At 46.3% G+C, this 17,791-nt stretch overlaps 1 protein-coding gene across 1 annotated transcript; it reads right to left on the bottom strand.

Annotated features, from left to right (window-relative positions):
• Positions 1-1,159: 1,159 nt before the first annotated feature.
• On the bottom strand, positions 1,160-15,549 carry LOC133460518 (XK-related protein 8-like). Its single transcript, XM_061741121.1, has 3 exons — positions 15,228-15,549; positions 12,355-12,539; positions 1,160-3,617 (listed from the first exon to the last, which is right to left on the bottom strand). Exons 1-3 carry the CDS (start codon positions 15,518-15,520, stop codon positions 2,872-2,874), a joined length of 1,224 nt encoding a protein of 407 aa, XP_061597105.1. The 5' UTR covers positions 15,521-15,549; the 3' UTR covers positions 1,160-2,871.
• Positions 15,550-17,791: the final 2,242 nt, after the last annotated feature.

Raw genomic sequence — 17,791 nt, 5'->3', positions numbered from 1 at the left:
TACAAAAGACACGAAGGCAACTGTACGAGGTCTCGTCCCTGTAAAAAGGGTTTTCAATATAAACTAATGATTTCATGCTCTGATCATTTAAAACTATTACATTTCTCAGAGATGAAGGATGTTATTAAAGTTATAACAGAATAAAACTCTGTTTAATTTGTTATTTTTTTTATGTTTCTGTTCTGTAACAAAAAGTGTGCATCAGCTCCTGCTCTGAGGAACGGACTGGACAGATCCACGGTTCTCGGGTCGGTCCTGGCATCATGCAGTTAAACACAGACTTGGGTCGTGCACTTTAAATCCAGCTGGTCTGGGATCCGTCTAGCAGCTTTGTTAGAGCCATCGCTGTAGCAGTACCACTTCTGACCACACGGAGGCTGCCAATCACGAGAAAGCTGAGAGCTAAGCTCTAGGGAGATAAGGTGGTATTACCAGACCATGCTAGCTTATTAACAGTGTTGTTGTGGGTCTTTTTAAACCCCCATGTGGTCAGAAGTGGTATTACTATGTCATTATTGTCTAATATTGATCTGGAACGGAACCAATGTGTTTAAAATGCTTTGGAAAGAGAAATTATTCCACTTGCAACGACCATCGCAGCACATGCTACACGTCGGCCAGCCATGCTAATATAGCGGCTAATTGCTTGCTACCCATCAGTTACCCATGATAATATTGCAGCTAATTGCCTGCTACATGTCACTTAGCTATGCTAATATTGCAGCTAATCGCATGCTACACGGCAGCCAGCCATGCTAATAAAGTGGCTTATTATTGCATACAGACCACTGACCAAATGGCAGCCGCTTGCTAAATACTGCAGCTACCAGCAGGTAGCTGTTACCCCTTTAACAAACCAGTTCCAGTGCTGGTTCTGGTTCACAACTCGTGCAAAGCTTCAAGCGGTGAGGCTTTTAAATTTTTTTAGCTTGTCTCAACGCAAAAGTCCGTTGGTAGCTGTGAGCAGCTATGGACTGACAAAGCTCCTGGTAGATCTTTTTGTACCTTATCTACCCATCTGGATCCCTTTGAACGTCCACCTCCTGACTCAGACGTCTGACTCCAACCCCCCGACCAATCGGTGGCCTGTAGTGTGATGACATCAGATGCAGCCGACTCAGCCGCTTAGAACCTCGGCAGAGTAGTAAAAGCATACTCAGCTAGTGGAAAAGTGCCAGATCGAGCTGAGGCGAGCCGAGTCGGTACTAGTGGAAAAGGGCCAATAGCTACAAGTTGGGTAGACCTGAAACATAACACGACTTCTCTGCTAGTTAGCATTGCATTTACCCCATTATGACTACTACGACTACTTCCTCCTCATTGTTTTCAAGCAGAGTAAACAGATCAGTTATTCAATGTCAGTAAAAGTACTGTCCTGAACATTTATCATCTCCAATTCACTCAGATCTCCGAAGGAAGTGGAGGAAGGAAGAGTAAAAGTAATTTCCCTTTGGGAACTATTGGTGTTTTTGAGTTAAATTGAAACCAGCTTTGGCCCCTAGTGTTCACTGGTGGAACTACAGAGCAAACCAAACGTCAATGACGTACGTCCTGTACACAGAAGGATAAAATGTCGCTTTAGTTGGCATCAAATATAAAAGAAAGCACTTGCTGTCACTTCAAAAAGCTAATAATAAGCTCAGAGGTGTAAAACATCAGCTGACCTGGGTGTCGAGGACACTCATGGGACTGGAGTCACTGAAGTATTCTCCATGTTAGGAATGTATAACAGAGGTTACAGATGTTTCAGTGCAGCGGAGGACCGGGTTTCCTTGTGTTAGTAGTGGCCTGAGGTTCCTGAGTAATTATACGTTGAGCCAACACTGAGGTATCAAAGGCAGGAGGTTACAGAGAAGTAATGCTGGTAGCTTGTAGTGTGTAGAGAACAGGAAGTGTGGTCCGTTTCAGAGCGACAGGAAAACATCCGTTGTTGTGGACGTCTCTGGATGACCCCTAGGCACCGACTCCCATGTACTCACAGAGCAACATGAAGGTGCAGACCCCGGTGGGACCCAAATCCCCTGGTCAGGTGATCCTCAGCCCGTCCCGGTGGCACCCCCGGCCCTGGCTTCAGCCCCAGCAGCCCTTGAGGACGGGTGGGATCCAAATTAGTTTACGGTAATGGTAGTTCACATCCCAGGACCTAAACGTTCCCAGGAATTAGGATCGGTGGACAGATCAGATCAGGTCACATTAGCATGAGGTAGCCAGACGAGTTGAAACAGTTACCATGGTGACTGGACAGAGATGGGCGTGTTCAGGTGTTCGGTCCATTTCTGGACCAACTGGGGTTAATGGGCGGAGTCAGCACACACCAACATGGGTTCAGACACCTGATGGTGACAGAGTTGAGTCTCACTCAAACTTCTTAAAATGAATAAAGTGGGGTGGTGTCTGCGGCGGCGTCCCCTGTAGTCGTGGGCTTGGACGGCTCTCGGTGTGGATGGCTCCCATAGGATGGTGTTTCCTCACTTGGTCTATCAGTGTATGCATGTGTATAGTATGCTGTGTGTGTGTTGTATGAATGAGGGTACGGGGAGTGGGGGGGGGGGGTCAAGGTGGATTGTTTCTTTTCTCTTTTTAATGTAAAGCACTTTGTGTTGCATTTTATCTGCATGAAAGGTGCTACAGTATAAAAATAAATAACATTTAAGAGTTTAAGTGAGTTTAAGTCATAAGCATCACTAATAATTTAGGAAGTCTTGATAGCTTTTTGGCAGGTTTTGTTGAGTTTTTTTGCTGGTAACCACCACTGGACCTGCACAAGGTTTGAGCTGTCCGCTAACGCTGAACCTGCTCAGGAGAGTCCAGCTCTGGTCGACCCCCTCTAGGGCACAGTGTCCCGGTTCAGTCTCCGACCCCCAGACCAGCTCATCCGGAGTAGAAGTTCTCGGCCAGCTTCTTCATCCTCCGGTTGCAGTGTGCTGGTGGGCCGGGCATACATCTGTCTGTGACGACGTCGGGAACAGTGGCTGACTGCATGAGCATGCGCGGGGCGTCCACCTCATCCCCAAGCTGCAGCACCTCCGTGCTCACCCCTCTCAGCTCGTCTCCGCGCAGGTTTGGGTGGAAGCGTTTGTAGTATAAGACCTTCAGCAGGAGTCCGAGGACGTAAAGGGCGACCACGGTGCCAGCGGTGGCGGCGGCGTACACCCATGGCACCACAAAGGCCGGTGGGTCCGTGCTCATCTTCCAGTACCACAAGCCACAGAGCAGGCAAATGTCCACCAGGATGTAGCCGTGGTACAGCAGCGTCGGCTTCCTGGTCTTCCCCTCGACCACGTTGAACCAGTCGAAATACCAGACGAGGGCGACCGTGGCCCGGTAGAGCCACTCCCCCGCGGGGCTGTCCATGAAGGCCGTGTTCGAGCGCCAGGCGCAAAAGAACAGCACCAGCCAGGAGCAGAGGAAGTGGCCGAAGATGAAACAGGGCATCACGGAGGTGAAGAGCGCCAGCGCCACCAGGCGGGACAGGAGCAGTGTCAGGTGCCACAGGAAGTACACCACCGAGGAGAGGAAGGACTGTTTGGCCTTCTCGGGCAGGAAGGAGCGCAGGCAGCGGTGGTACGTGGTCACGCTGAAGGCCACGGCCGACACCGAGCCCAAGGCCTTTATCACTGAGGAAGAGGAGGAGAGGCATCGTTAGAATGTCCTGTGGTGTAGAGCTCACTAAAGGCCGTTTCTTGCTGTTCTTTATCATCAACATCACAGGTTTCCGTTTCATTTTACCTCTACTGACCACCAGGGTCTGGATCCAGACCTGCAGTTCCTCTACCGACCACCAGGGTCTGGATCCAGACCTGCAGTTCCTCTACTGACCACCAGGGGCAGCAGCAGTGAGTTACTCTGGCGGGGACAGCCACTGACTAGCTCAGTGTTTCTCAATCCTGGTCCTCGTGGGCCCCTGTCCTGCATGTTTTAGATGTTTCCCTCCACCAACACACCTGATTCTACTTAAAGGTCTTCATTAACTTGTCAGCAAGGTCTGCACAACTCTGTTGATGACACAGGTACTTGTATCACGGTGTGTTGAAGCAGGATAGCATCTAAAACATGCAGGACAGGGGCCCATGAGGACCAGGATTGAGAAGGCCTAATAGTCCTAATGCCCTGACTGTTGTGCGGTTAATTTCAGCCGACGGCTAACTAGAGAATATACAGTGCTCTGCTAACGTTGGTGTCTCTATGTCGTTTCATCTGATCTTCGGCCGTATGTCTTGGACACTCGGGTGAAGAGAGGGGCTGAGCTGTCAACTGATCACCACCTGGTGGTGAGTTGGATGCACTGGCGGAGGAGGAAGTTGGACCCAAACGGATTGTGAGGGTCTGTTGGGAACGTCTGGCTGAGCCTTCTGTGAGGGACGTCTTCAACTCCCACCTCCGAGAGAACTTCTCTCAGATCCCGGGGAGGCAGGGACATTGAGTCCGAGTGCACCATGTTCTCTGCCTCCATTTCGACGCGGCGGCTCGAAGTTGTGGACGCAAGGTCTCCAGTGCCTGTTGTGGCGGCAATCCCTGAACCCGTTGGTGGACAACGGAAGTAAAGGATGCCGTCAGGTCGAAGATGGAGTCCTACCGGGCTATGTTGGCCTGTGGGACTCCTGACGCAGTAGATAGGTACCGGCAAGCCAAGCGAGCCGCAGCTCGGGCAGTCCTTGAGGCAAAAACTCGGGTCTGGGAGGAGTTTGGGGAGGCCATGGAGGAAGACTTTCGGTCGGCCTCGAGGAAATTCTGGAGGACCGTTCGGCGCCTCAGAAGGGGGAAGCAGTACTCTGCCGGCACCGTTTACGGTGTGGGTGGGGAGCTGTTGACCTCGACTGGGGACATCGTCGGACGGTGGAAGGAATACTTCGAGGATCTCCTCAACCCGACTGACATGGCTTCCACTGAGGAAGCAGAGAGTGTGGACTCGGGGACGTGCTCATCCATCATCCAAGCCGAGGTCACTGCTGGTTCGTAAGCTCCTCGGTGGCAGGGCACCGGGGGTGGATGAGATCTGCCCTGAGTACCTCAAGTCTCTGGATGTCTTGGGCTGTCTCGGTTGACACGCCTCTGTGACATTGCATGGAGGAAGGGGACAGTGGAGTGGCAAACTGGGGTGGTGGTCCCTCTTTTTAAAAAGGGGGACCGGAGAGTGTGTTCCAACTATATAGTGCAGGAGATAACCAAAACAATCGTTCCGTTTGTGATACAAGCATGACATTTGGTACACACATAGCCAAAGGCATTCCAAAAATAATTGGACGTGGAGCCATCGTGAATTTTCAACATGGCACCCATGGCAGCCGTTTTTCAAAATGGATGCCAGAAACAATTCTTTTTATATGACTTGGGGACACAATATGATATTTTAGACACATTTACCACATATAGTACTTGGTAGATGTCTCTTGGATAATTGAAAAGTCATTTAATATTCAAGATGGCCGCCATTTTTTTAAAGATGGCAGCCATCATTTGTGTGACTGTCTGATATGGATGATCTTGGTGTCACAAACTGAACGACTCCTATACAAATGCAAAAAGAGGACAAAAAGAGAAAAAAAAGAGGAAAAAAGAGGAAAAAAAGAGAAGATGAAAAAAAGAGAAAAAAGAGGAAAAAAAGAGGGAAAAAGAGGGGGAAAAAATGAAAAAAGAGGGAAAAAAAGAGAAGAGGAAAAAAGAGAAAAAAGAGAAAAAAAAGAGCCAGGGCAAACTGGCAACTCATTTCAACTAATCACTCATTAGAAAACACTTGTTTCGAAACACCTTAGGGAGGCCGGCAGGGGGCGCATGATGTAGGACGTGTTTCACGTCGGCTCCTCGGGAATGAGTTTTTAATATATTTTATCTATTATATAAAGTCTGTCCATCGGTTGCCACTACTAAATCCCAAGGACTGTATATCTGTCTTCCTCAGTGTTTTAACCGGGTAAATGTCGAGTTCCAGAGCGAAGAGTGAGTCTGCTAAGGCCGCCCGGGGCCGGCTGCAACCCGACTCCCCGGTGCGGTCGGATGCCAATGACGAGATGCTAAGCAGCATTAAAGCAATGATGGAGGACTTGCGAACTGAAATTATCACGAAATTTGAGGCAATAGTGTCGGCAACTGTCAAGAAGGAAGTGGCGACCGCTCTGAAGCCGCTTGAGGGGAGAATTGATCGGCAAAGTGAGTCTATTAGCGATCTCGAGCACGCGGCTAATGAGCACGGCGACAAGCTAACCGACGTGCATGCTAATGTGGCTAAGCTATCTGCTGTGGTGGAGACTTTGAGCAAGAAGTGTGAAGACCTGGAGGCCCGCTCTCGGCGGAACAACATCCGTGTGGTTGGCCTGCCTGAGGGTACCGAGGGACCTCGACCCACAGAGTTCATGGCTGATTTTTTGAAGGATTTATTGCGACTGGAGGGGAGGCCCGGCCTCGACAGGGCCCACCGCACGCTACGAGCCAAGCCAGGGCAGGGGGAACCACCGCGTCCGATGGTCATCAGGGTGACACTGTTCCGTGTCAGGAATACTATTCTGCGCTGTGCGGGGGAGGCCTCACCGCTGCTGTACAACGGGAGGAAGGTATTTATCTTCCCAGACTTCACATCGTTGGTGGCCAAGCAGAGGGCGGCCTTTGTCCAGGTGAAAAAGGAGCTCCACGCCTGTGGTAATGTTAAGTTTGGCCTCCGGTACCCAGCTACACTGCACATCACCCTGTCGGGTGGCCAGACCCACAAGTTTGAGGACCCGGACCGGGCTTTGGATTTTGTGAACAAGAAACTGAAAAAGAACCCGGGTCCAGAAGATTCCACCAGCTGAGGGCTGGGCCGCTGATATCCTTATTTACAGCCATGACACGGAATGTTGCGAACTTTAGACTGATTATGCGCTCTGCTCAGAGTATGTAGGTGCTAGAGGTTTTATTTTTATTTATTTATTTATTTTTTTTATTTTACTTTATTTAATTAATTTTTTTTTTTTTTTTTTTTTTTTTAATTTAATTTATTAAGTAATCGTCACTCTCTTGCTGAGGATTCTCTGTTTGATGACTCTGTTGCACTGAGGATTACTCCACTCTTAAATGGAGTCATTTATTTATTTATTTTTATTTAATTTTTTTTTCTTTTTTTTTTATTTATTTATTTATCTATTTATTTTATTTTATTTTAATTTATTTATTTATTTATTCATTTATTTTTTTAAATTTATTTTATTAAGTGATCGTCACTCTCTTGCTGAGGTTTATTTTCGGTTTAATGACTGTCGCACGGAGGATTACTCCACTCTTAAATGGAGTCATTTATTTTGTGTTTTACTTTGTGGTACCTTTTTCTGTTTTGGCTTATAGACCTTTTGGTTTTTAGGGGACAGCTCAATTCTGCATTCCCTTTAGTCGTTTGGTAGTACAGAGACACTACAGGTAACGACAGGTTTTATTTCAGAGGAGGGGGGGGTAGCACGCATCATTATTTGGATGCTTCTGCTAGGTGGGAACAAGGGGGGGGTGCTCTGCTCTGAGCTGGGGGGGTTGTTTGTTTCTGGGGGGGGGGGTTGGCACCTACCCTATACTTTTGGTTTTATTTCATGTTTATGCTTACTATGTTGATAGATTTTTATTTTGGTCTCTCATGCTTACTACTTGGATCTAAACCTCTGACATTTGATGGCACAGTCTAGGAGATCACCTCTCATTGCAGGTGGAGATGTTAAATTTGTTAGTTTGAATTGTAAGGGCCTAATTAATCCAATTAAACGAAGTAAGGTTTTACATTATTTGCGCCATCTCAATGCCCACATAATTTACTTGCAAGAAACTCATCTGAGAGAGGTGGATAACATGAGGCTTAAAAAGAGCTGGGTTGGGAACATTTACTCATCCTCTTTTTCTAGTAAATCACGGGGGGTAGCTATTCTTTTGCACAGGGATATTCCCTTTGTTCATACCCGAACAATCACTGACCCTGCTGGCAGGTTTATAATTGTTATTGGGTGCATTTTTGATGTGAAGGTAGCTTTTGCGAATGTGTATGCCCCTAATTGGGACGACGAATCCTTCTTCAGACGGGTTTTTTCAAGGATACCGGATCTGTCTGTATATGAGTTGATCCTGGGGGGGGACTTTAATTGTTGGATGAATCCTTCCTTAGACCGCTCCTCCCGTACCTCAGTTGCACAATCCAAATCAGCCAAAGTGATTGAAGCCTTTATGAGAGAGTTTAATGTGGTTGATCCTTGGCGTTTCCTCAACCCAGGTAAAAGAGCGTACTCATTTTTCTCACATGTTCATTCTACTTACACGCGCATTGATTTTTTTTTAGTGACCAATAGACTACTTACTTCCATTTCGGACTGTAAGTATGATGCAATAGTTGTATCGGACCACGCGTCCGTTTCCATGAACATTTATTTTCAGAAGTTCAATAATACGAGGCCACCATGGCGTTTAGATACACACTTGCTATTGGATAGTAATTTTGTTAATTTTCTCAGCAAGCGGATTGATTTCTTTTTTCAAATCAACAAAACTCCAGAGGTAACAGCCTCTGTGTTATGGGAGACAATGAAAGCGTTTATTAGAGGAGAGATTATCTCCTATAAAACTTATCAAAAAAAATCTGCAAAGGAGAAATTAGCCAAGATATCTCAGCGCATTGCAATTTTGGACTCTTTGTATGCCGCCTCTAAACAACCAGATACCTATAAGGAACGCATGGCCTTGCAAGCGGAGTATGATCTCATTATGTCACAGTTTACAGCTGAGTTACTACTTTGTTCAAGGTCACGATTTTATGAACAGGGAGATAGAACTAGTAAGCTTGTGGCTCATCGGCTGCGACAAATTTCAGCATCTCAGTTAATCCCTCGAATCGAAACTGGTGCGGGAGTGACGTCAGACCCTGTGGAGATCAATAGGACCTTCTTTGATTTTTATAAATTGTTATATTCATCGGATTTTTCTCATGCTCCCCCAGATCTGCTCTCTTTCTTCGATAAAATTGACACTCCTACTCTAGACCAGAGCGTGGCGGGGGGATTGGAGCGTCCTATTACAGCAGGTGAACTTGCAGAAGCAATTAAATCGCTCCAAAGCGGTAAAAGCCCTGGCCCAGACGGCTTTCCGGCCGATTTTTATAAAGTATTCTGGAAGCAACTGGCTCCGCACCTGCTAGAGATGTTCACTGAATCTTTTACTTTGGGCACACTCCCCCACACCTTAAACCAGGCCCGTATTTCGCTGCTTTTAAAGAAGGGTAAGAACCCCTTACAATGTGGTTCATACCGGCCCATTAGTCTGCTGAACGTTGACTTCAAATTGCTGTCTAAAGTACTGGCCAGACGCTTAGAAACCGTTCTCCCCTCTATTGTATCGCTGGATCAAACAGGGTTTATTCGTAACCGACATTCCTTTTTTAATCTTAGGGGGGTATTTAATGTGGCTTATAGCCCTTCTCCATCTGCTCTGCCTGAAGCCTTGGTCGCGTTGGATGCGGAGAAGGCGTTTGACAGAGTGGAATGGGATTATTTGTTTTTTATTCTGGGAAAATTTGGTTTTGGGGAAAAATTTGTTTCATGGGTTAGATTATTGTACGCCTCGCCACTCGCCTCTGTTAGAACGAATAACACAAATTCCGAATACTTTCATTTAGGTTGTTCTACAAGACAGGGTTGCCCATTAAGTCCTCTTTTATTTGCCCTTGTGATGGAACCTCTGTCGATCGCCTTACGGTCTAACCCCGATATTCGCGGTATAATTAGACACAATGTGGAGCTGAAGGTAGCCTTGTACGCGGATGATCTTTTGCTGATTCTGTCTGATATAGCGCGTTCCATTCCTGCGGCCCTCTCGGTTTTAGATGCTTTCAGTAAGGTTTCGGGATATAAACTGAACCTTGACAAAAGCGAATTATTCACTGTGAATAAGCAGGCAAGAGAGTTTCCACTTAAGGTCTCGAACTCTGGTTTCATTTATCTTGGTGTGTATATAGCTGACACACAGGCTAATCTTTATAAGAAAAATTTTCTCTCTCTGCTCACACGAATTAAAGATGACTTTGAGCGGTGGTCCCTCCTAAATCTCTCTGTTGCGGCTAGGATCAATACAGTTAAAATGAATATTTTTCCACGTTTTCTTTACTTATTTCAGTGCATCCCAATTTTTCTTCCTCTCTCTTTTTTTCGTAAGTTAGACAGCCTTATCCTGGATTTTGTTTGGAATAAAAAGACTCCTAGGTTGAGCCGCCAAGTATTACAAAGACCCAAAGTCGCAGGTGGAATGGCGTTACCTAACTTTTTATACTACCACTGGGCGACCACTGTTAGGAATTTAAACTACTGGATTCAGTACGAAAACATTGGGGTCCCCCCATCGTGGTTGGTCATGGAGGCGAACTCAGCTCATCCAGTATCCTTGAAGGCCTTGTTATACTCACCCCCTCACTCCTCTACCTCTGGTTTTGCCAAAAATGTAATTGTGGCCTCTTGTCTTAAGACCTGGGCTCAATTTAGACGCCATTTTGGCCTGCATAGATTCTCTGTCGGGGCCCCGTTGTCAGCGAATCACGCATTCCCGCCGTCTTTACTGGACAATTCCTTTGCTTTATGGGCTAGGCTGGGCATAAAAACCATAAGAGACATGTATGTTGACTCAATTTTTGCATCGTTTCAACAACTTGTCGATAAATTCTCACTCCCTAAGGGACAATTTTTTAGATACCTGCAAGCGCGGCATTGGGCCCGTACTGCATTCCCAGAATTCCCAGCTCTACCTAACCCTTCAAATTTTGAGATGTTCCTGAGACCTCTAACCTCACTGAGGGGGGCAATCTCGGTAATTTATTCAAATATTTATGACCTTCATCTGGACTCCTCAACTACGCTTAAAACAGCCTGGGAAGCAGATTTAGGTGCGAAAATCCTCGATGAGGAGTGGGTGGAAGTTTTGAGAAGAGTACATAAGTCTTCAATTTGTGCTAGACATAGTTTTATGCAATGCCGGATCATACATCGGGCTCACTATACCAAAGCGCGGCTCGCAAAAATGTTTGACACAGTGTCTCCTCTGTGTGACCGATGTCACCAGGCCACCGCAAGCTACATACACATGTTTTGGAGCTGCCCCTCGTTGAAAAGATTTTGGTCTGATATTTGTTTTACATTGTCTAAGGTAATGGGTAAAGATGTCGCCCCTAATGCTCTAACTGCCCTGTTTGGTGTGTGGCCTTCGCAATCTGGTCTTTCTCCTGCTAACAAAGACTTGACTGCATTCACAACCCTGCTGGCCAGGAGGCTGATCCTGCTGAGATGGAAATCAACAGCCCCACCCACCCAAACGAGCTGGATTAAAGAGGTGCTTTACTTTCTTAAACTGGAGAAGATCAGACTGACCCTCTCTAATAGATCTGATTCATTTGATGTAACTTGGAACTGCTTTGTGTCTTATGTGAACAGCACGGAATGTAAGATCTCTTTAGACTGAAAGGGGACTGTCAACATTTTATTTTGCAAGATGCGCATACTATTATTTATGTATTCTATTTTTGATAAGTAACTCTTCATATTTTATTTTTCTTGTGCTTGAATAGGGTAGGTGCCAGGGGGGGTGGGGGGAGGGATGGAGAGGTTGAGTCTTGTTTTACGGCTCTGTTATTTTTACAACTGTTTATTTGATCTTGTGAACCAGTGTATTTTTTTTTTTTATATGAAAAACCACAATAAACAGATTGTAAAAAAAAAAAAAAGAAAACACTTGTTTCTGGCGTCCATTTTGAAAAATGGCTACCATGGGTGCCATGTTGAAAATTCACGTTGGCTCCACGTCCATATCTTTTGAGGAAACCTTTGGCTATTTGTGTACCAAATTTCATGCTTGTATCACAAACTGAACGATTCCTATACATTTTATAGCTAAACAGCTGGACTAATAGGGGGATCACACTTCTCAGCCTCCCCGGGGAAGTCTACGCCAGGGAACTGGAGAGGAGAATACGGCCAATATGGGAACTTCAGATTCAGGAGGAACAATGTGGTTTTCGTCCCGGTCGCGGAACACTGGACCAGCTCTATACCCTCCGCAGGGTGCTTGAGGGTTCGTGGGAATTTGCCCAACAAGTCCACATGGGTTTTGTGGATCTGGAGAAGGCATATACTAAATCGTGCAGGGTAACTTCCTCTAAAACTTCCTCTTCCTCTAAAGACTCTGGAAAGCATTTCCAGGAAGTTGCTGGGAACCGTCCAGCCCCCTGCAGCACCTGTCTGCTCCAGACCGCCCTGGGTCAAGTTCACGCTCCACAGCGAGGCGTGTCACACAAACGGCTCGGCAGCGTGACTCATCCTGGTGAAGGATTTACAGGATTCCCCCCCCTCCTCCCTCTCCACGGCAGGGCGTCACCTGTCACCGGGTCCAGCAGGCCCTTCTGCAGGATGATGGACAGCATGAGGACAATCTGAGGGGAGCTCTCCGAGAAGGTCTCGATGATCCGCAGCATGCTCAGGTCATGGCTCAGGTACACCGCCAGGGGGTCGCTGCTCCTCGAGAAGAAGCTGCCCATAGATGTCTCCAGGACGCCGGCGTGCCTGAGGGAGCACAGCTGGTTACATGGCTGCTCACGCATCACAAAACTGGTTCACTCTGGTTCCAGACACTCAGGAACTCAAAACATGCAAATGAACGCAGCTCAGCCAACCCCTGCAGACTATTCAGAGTTTAAAATGTAAATACAATAACATCAGTACAGGAAGAAATTTACAGAAACAAAAGAATAGCGAGTCAGTGAATCAGAAAATGGACTGATTACAGACTGGACTGTTTTTGAATGTTTTCAAATAAAACAGTAGCAGCTAAAGAGGCTACGTGCAGAAGAGTACCGACCACCTACAGCAACTTCACACTGACGCCAACCGGAATCAGACCTGCAGTTCCTCTACTGACCACCAGGCTCTGGATCCAGACCTGCAGTTCCTACATTCAGTGTCTTTAAACTGACATGAAATGGATAAAGAGCTAAGCAACCACACAAAGGCACGTATGATAAGCAGCCAGGCTCTAGCTAATGGCGGTTTTCCACTAGTACCTACTCAGCTCGACTCGACATGCCTCAGTTTGGTTCTTTTCCACTAGCGGTCTAACCTGCCGAGTAGATACTTTTCTGTATCTATTCTGCCGAGGTTCTAAGCGGCTGAGTCGGCTGTATCTGACATCATCACACTACAGGCCACCGATTGGTCGGGGGGTTGGAGTCAGATGTCTGAGTCGGGATGTGACATCAGTGAAAGAGCAACTCTGACGGCTTCTTCTTGTTCATTTTATTCAACAGGCAATGGCAGCGCAAAAGTCTGTTTGGTGATCCAACTCTGAGGTGCAGATGTCCATAAACCTGGTGGCTGAGGAGAGAATTAAAAAGGGATCTAGACGGGCGATAAGGAACGACCAGATCCACCAGGAGCTCTGTCACTTCATAGCTGCTCGCGGCTCCAGCTGACTTTTCAGCAGCGCCGAGACAAACAAACAAAAAAAAAAGTGTTGCCGCTTGAAGCTTTCTCCACATTAATGAACATAATTAAAACTAAATATCGTTCCAGGTTCACCAATGAGCACCTTCACATGTGTATGAGATCCTGACACCATCCAGCCCAGATTTAAAGTCCTGACAGGAGAAATTAGAGCTCAGTTCTCGCACTGAACGACAGAAAGTGGGAAAATAAGATTAAAAGAGGGGAAGAAAGAGAAACTGCAAAACTGTTCAATTGTTAAGATGTGTTTATATTCATTTATTATAAAAATGTGTTGAGACAATTAATAAAGAAAAGGGGAAATTCAAACTGCTGGTAAAGAAATAAAATAAGATAGCATTTGAAAAATAAAATAAAAGCTATTTTATTTTTAAGAGAAAAAAATATGTGTAATTCAAGTTACACATAAGTGGCAAATATTTTTGAAATGTACTTTTTTTAATATAACAGTCAGATGCAGATGTTGATACAACTATGAGACTACTTGAATATATACACACACACATACATACATACATACATACATAGGTGTATCAGTGTCGAAGGGGTGAAACTGTGGAACCGCCTGGATGAGGAACTAAAAAAAAGTAGCTCAATTTATAAATTAAAAAAAATTATAAATCTAAAATAATGGATAAATATAGAACACAAATATAAATTCTCTTCATATTAAACTGTCTAAATTATGCAACTTTCCTCCTGCAGCTATCCTCAAATCGTGAGTGACCACATTTATTTTCTTCTCTTCTTTGTTTATTTTCTTTGTTTTGTTCGTTCGTTTCGTTTTCTTCTTATTAGTATCTTTTGTTTCTGAAGTCTGCCTTTGTTGAAAAGGATAGGCAAAATAAGCCATGATGTTTCAGCCTATACCTTTTTGGTCAAAAAAAAAAAAAAAAAAAAAAAAAGGAAATGTGTACATATATATAATATATATATTTATACCTGTGTGTATACTGTACATATACAGTGTGTATATGCAAACATCTTAAAATGTAAATGACCAAAACAAAATAAACTAAACTAAAAAAAAAAAAAAACTAAACATACATACATACATACATACATACATACATATATATATATATATATATATATATATATATATATATATATATATATATATATATATATATATATATATATATACACATACATAATGATGTTCTGGACCTTCACTTGAGTAAATTTTCTCTAAATGGACCTTAAAGTTTTAATTGAAGACCCCTGCTATACAGTGTTAATATTTAATGGGCCCTGGGCCACTCTGTACTGAAAAAATTGGGCCCCAAGGTCAGAAAGGTTAAGAACCCCTGAGCTAAAGCATGTTCTATGTTCACAGTCAGACCAACCAACGACTGGATGGAGCCAGCTTTAGTCACAGAAACAAGAACATCACTTTTTCAGAAAGCTGTCACTGACATGACAGAACTTGTCCCGTTCTTCTTATACGGTGGTGAAACCCCCAACCCCTGACCTCTGGACCGGTGGGAACTGGACCACGCTGCGCCGGATAACATCCTCCAAACAGAAGCGCGCAACTTCTTCTTTGTTTTAAACCAGGCTGTTTCCTACAGGCGTCAACGAGGATCCAGTTCTGTTCAGGTTCAGGAGAACCTGGTTCCTGGATCTCCTGTTTGATCTTTCTCCGTTTCAGTTTCCTGTGAAAGGAAACTGCTGCGAACACCACCCTCCGACTATCAGCTGATCTTGAACCGGCGTTGGTTCTGGCGGGGGGGAGTTGAGGACACCAACCTGAGGTAGATTCCCATCTGCAGCACATGCAGCAGCTTCAGTCGGGGGCTCAGCCACTTCTCCACCCGGGTCTCCATCTGAAACTCCTCGTAGCTGTACCAGAACCAGCTGAAAACCTGCACCAGCACCGAGGAGCCCACGAGCAGCAGCAGCAGCACGGCCAGGGGCCCCCAGGCCCCCTCCTGGTAGAAGCCCACGGCGGCCCAGATGTCCAGGCTGATGTCCAGCAGCAGCAGCACCAGGCCCACGCAAGTGCACAGGAAGTCCAGGCGGGAGTACTTGAACATGGCCATGGTGGCGGGCGCCGCTCTGGGAGCTTTCTCAAACACACACACTCACACACACACACACACTCTCTTGAAGTTAGAGCAGGCTCCACGTCCCGCCCACAGCTTCCCCAGCCCGGGCCTTAAAGGCACACTGCCCTGAACCCGGCTCAGTGAATCACACACAGCTATGGAGCTCCGGACCAGTTTAATGATTGCACAGCAGGAATGAGGTAAAGGTGGAGCAGCAGCTAAGGAGGAATGGCATCGTTAGGACATCCTGAGGTGTTGAGCTCACTAAAGGCCGTTTCTTCCTCATTCTCCGTCATCAACATCACAGGTTTCCGTTTCATTTGACATATTTTGAATAACCTCAGAAGACTAATAGTTTGGCAAATTATTGCACTCTTGTTTTTACAAGTGTTTGTTATTTTTACTGAGGTTAAATACCAAGTTTCAAGTACAGTTTCAACTGGAATGTGTCCAAAGCTGAAACTCAGACTTGGCAGGTCAGAGAAAGTCACATGAGAACCGGACAAAGCCTCCTGTGATGTCACCCAAAGGTCTTCTGAGGTCACAACGAAGACGCCATCACAGTCCAGTTCAACATAGAAAGATAAATCCTGCGGTTCCTCCACTGACCACCAGGGTCTGGATCCAGACCTGCAGTTCCTCTACTGACACTGGGGTGACATGTGGTGTGCCACAGGGGTCAGTGTTGGGCCCCATCCTGTTTTTAATATATCTGCTCCCACTTGGCTACATCATCAGACAACACAAAATCAACTTCCACTGTTACGCTGATGACACTCAGGTCTATATCAAAACCCATCCAAATCCCTCTAAAACAGTCTCCTCCCTCAACACCTGCCTGGAGGACATCCGCTCCTGGATGAATAACAACTTCCTCCAACTCAACAGCAGCAAGACGGAGGCCCTCATGATCGGTACCTCCCACCAACTCGCCAATGCTAGCACTGCTGCACTCTCCCTCGACGGTCAGCCCATCTCCTTCTCCCCTGTTGTTACCAACCTTGGAGTTAAGCTTGACTCTTCCCTATCATTCCAACCTCACATAAAACACATCTGCGGGGGGCGCTGCTGAGCTGGCGATGGAGTAGGACGTGTTTGTTTGGGCTCCCGTCGAACTTCTTTTTATTTTAAGTTAATAAGCGCGCAGTAGATTAAAACATCGACTAATCTGCTCTGAAAACATTTCTGAGGCTGAGAAGAAGTCTTCACTTGAGTGAATGGCGAAGAATCTGAAAAAATATCAATATACTGGGGCCGCGAACACGAGGCCCAACACCCCCGGGGGCTCCACTACTACCACCCCCGCGGCAAGACCATCTCCACCGCATCTACGGTCAGCTAACGCTAAACCAGAGATGGACGCTGAGTCCCTGAAGTCCGAGATTCTTCTCTCGCTGAAAACAGAAATTTCGGCAGTGATAAAATCAGAAATGAAAAACGCTCTTGCCGACGACTTTGACTTCCTTAAAAATGAGCTACAGGCTTTAAAGGCAGAAGTTAAAAATAACACGGCGGCGATTCACTCTGAGATTGACCAGGTGAAAACCTCGGTCCGGGACATGGAGACCGGATTGTCAGCATGGTCAGACCAGGTGGTGACTTTACAGACCACGGTGGACTCCCTGAAGACGGAGGTGGCGGAGCTGCGGGACAAATGCGAGGACATGGAGGGAAGAGCGCGGCGGTGTAACATCAGGATACTGGGGCTGCCTGAAACCCCGGGATCAAGCTCCACGACGTCGGTCTCAAAGCTGCTACGAGAGGCGCTGCAGCTGGACAAGGATGTGCTCATTGATCGCTCGCACAGAAGTTTGGCTCCAAGAAAACCCGGTGGGAAACCACGAGCAATAATAGCCAAGCTTCACTATTTCCAGGAATGTGTTGAGGTGCTGAACCGGGCGCGCACCCGCGCGCCGCTCCGGTACAACGGAGAGTCAATTGCTATTTTCCCGGATTATACTGCAAGAGTCGCCAAAGCCAGAGCCGCGTTCACCGAGGTGAGAAAGTTGCTGCACAACCGCCAGAACGTCCGCTTTGGAATACTGTTCCCGGCCCGTTTCCGTGTCACGCACAACGGGGAAGAAAAGGAATTCACCGACGCAGAAAAAGCGATGACTTACGTGAAGAAACACATCATCCCCGCCGAGGAGCGTGAGTGAGACTGTTTTTCGTGTTCTCAACTATTCTGACAATTACTTACTTTTTCTGTTTTCTTCCGTGGAAAGGCAGCTAAACTGGCTGCACCAGTGAACTAATGTCACTGTT

This window comes from Cololabis saira, chromosome 15 (assembly GCF_033807715.1).
Source record: "Cololabis saira isolate AMF1-May2022 chromosome 15, fColSai1.1, whole genome shotgun sequence".
Classification (NCBI taxonomy): domain Eukaryota; kingdom Metazoa; phylum Chordata; class Actinopteri; order Beloniformes; family Belonidae; genus Cololabis; species Cololabis saira.
The sequence above is the reverse complement of the archived record's forward strand: the minus strand, read 5'-3'. Positions and strand labels throughout refer to the sequence as shown.

Excerpts from the sequence above, each read along its gene's own strand:
- LOC133460518 (XM_061741121.1), bottom strand. The coding sequence starts at position 15,520 with ATGGCCATGTTCAAGTACTCCCGCCTGGACTTCCTGTGCACTTGCGTG. Across the intron at positions 12,540-15,227 it reads CAGATGGGAATCTACCTCAG|GCACGCCGGCGTCCTGGAGA; the intron begins GTTGGTGTCCTC and ends GTGCTCCCTCAG. Across the intron at positions 3,618-12,354 it reads CCTGCTGGACCCGGTGACAG|TGATAAAGGCCTTGGGCTCG; the intron begins GTGACGCCCTGC and ends CCTCTTCCTCAG.